General features: G+C 30.9%; 1 protein-coding gene across 1 annotated transcript; it reads left to right on the forward strand.

The window, feature by feature from the left end:
* The first annotated feature begins 706 nt into the window (after positions 1-706).
* LOC133324365 (guanine nucleotide-binding protein subunit gamma-e) lies at positions 707-941 on the forward strand. The gene has a single exon (XM_061533209.1). The coding sequence runs from the start codon at positions 707-709 to the stop codon at positions 809-811; it is 105 nt and encodes a 34-aa protein (XP_061389193.1). The 3' UTR covers positions 812-941.
* Positions 942-1904: the final 963 nt, after the last annotated feature.

A 1904-nucleotide genomic window follows, 5' to 3' on the forward strand; every position in this document is an offset into this window, starting at 1 on the left:
ATATGTATATTTATTTATTTTGTATTATAATAGTTCTTTGGAGAGATTTGGGCAATCTCGTGTCTCATACTTTTCGATTAGCTTCGCAAAATTAATTAGGTCATTCCTGTGGTTCTATATTTCTTTAGACCAATTGTTATTTGGGGAAGGTTTAGATGATCTATTGAATCAAAAGGGAACTAGATAAACGAGAGCAAAAACGGACGACTGGAGCAAAACGAACTAAATATACTGATATTGATATTTAGTTTTAGTGTTTAAATCATTAAATGATTCCTCGTAAGTAATTGTCTTGGCTTTTAAATACCGTTAAAATTGTCATTATTGCTTTAGTACAGTAGATGTTATGACCAGTTCTTTGATATTGGGCACTAATTAGTCATGCGCACCCATGACTAAATTAAAATATTCATTATTTTGCAAAAGCTTTACTTTTTGGAAAGTTTAAGCTTATATCTTCGAAAATCATATCATTTCGGATTGTTTATTGTAGGAATCCGCAAAAGCAAAACTGAATGAGTGACTGAAATGAAAGAACCGGACCTAGTACCGATCGTTGAGTTTGAGGAATATTCCATTGAACTAGTTCGCTTCTGAATAAAATAGAACCCTAATTAAAATTAAAAAAAATATTTTTTTATTTATTTATTGTTATAAACCCAAGTTAATCTTTGTAATCGTTTTTTTGTCTTTCTTTTTTTATAGAATGCGTGCGTTTGTCGAGGAGAATGAGAAAAATGACCCATTGATAAATGCTCCGGATAAAAAGAACAATCCGTGGGCAGAAAAGGGCAAATGTGTCATTATGTAATATTATCGTAAACCACAAAAATACCCTAATATAAAACATCAACAACAACAACAACAATATAATAACTATCAACAACAACCAATTAATAATTATAACAAACCTAGCATCAGCAATAATAATAGTAATAGAAGACCACCCTTAGAAACTACACCTCTCCTAACGGAAACCGAAGCCATTATTGTCGATCAGCCGAATTATTTATATAATTCTTTCGATCCAATCGCTGATCATCATATCTATACACAGAATACATATGGCCTAGAACTGGAACAATCTTCCAACACGGCAACTTCTTCGCCATTTCTTTATCATCCCGAAGATTTCTATAAAAATAATAATTATTATTATTACAATTATAATCTCAACTATCATGAACCGCAAGAGGAGCCATCAAGGACCAATAAGTTCTTAACAAAATTCAAACGCCGTACACAGCGTGAGTTGTTGCAATGGCCAATATTGCAACCGTTGGTGGTATTGATGATATGGTTGCAGGCAAAATTTTGGCAAATGTACTATGATGTCATTATGCGTATGAAAAATTAGATGATGTTCGTTCCCCTTTTGGTGTTTGGGACTGAAGAAGACGGAGGAGAAGAAGAAGGAAACCGTGAGGATGGAATTTGGTCGACAACACCACGGAGAAGAAGAATGTAGAAAATCTATTTAAACAATCAATGATGTTAAGTATTTGAAAACCACTATTTCCCAAACATACAATCTCAACTTTTTTTCTCCATAAGCATAAGTTTATTTCTTAAGTATATATATATACTTTTTAACGATATTATATTACATATAAACAAACAAAAATTACCACAACAACAACTACAAACATTTCTAATTATATATATCAAATCAAAATTTGCAACAAATCAACAGCAACAACAACAAACAAATACTAATAAAATTTCCATAATTAAAAGGAAAAATTAAAATTCAAAACTTAAAAAAAAACTTTCATCTTGGCATTTTTATTTTTGAGTTTATAACTTACTTACCTATCTCTCAACTTTCTTATGGTTTCCACTTCAAACAGCATTTCATTTAGTCGAAATCTGTTAGATGTCATCCTAAACATTCTCAAATTTCT

This window comes from Musca vetustissima, unplaced genomic scaffold, assembly GCF_032173495.1.
Source record: "Musca vetustissima isolate MV318-11 ecotype Yass unplaced genomic scaffold, APGP_CSIRO_Mvet_v1 utg86448, whole genome shotgun sequence".
NCBI lineage: Eukaryota > Metazoa > Arthropoda > Insecta > Diptera > Muscidae > Musca > Musca vetustissima.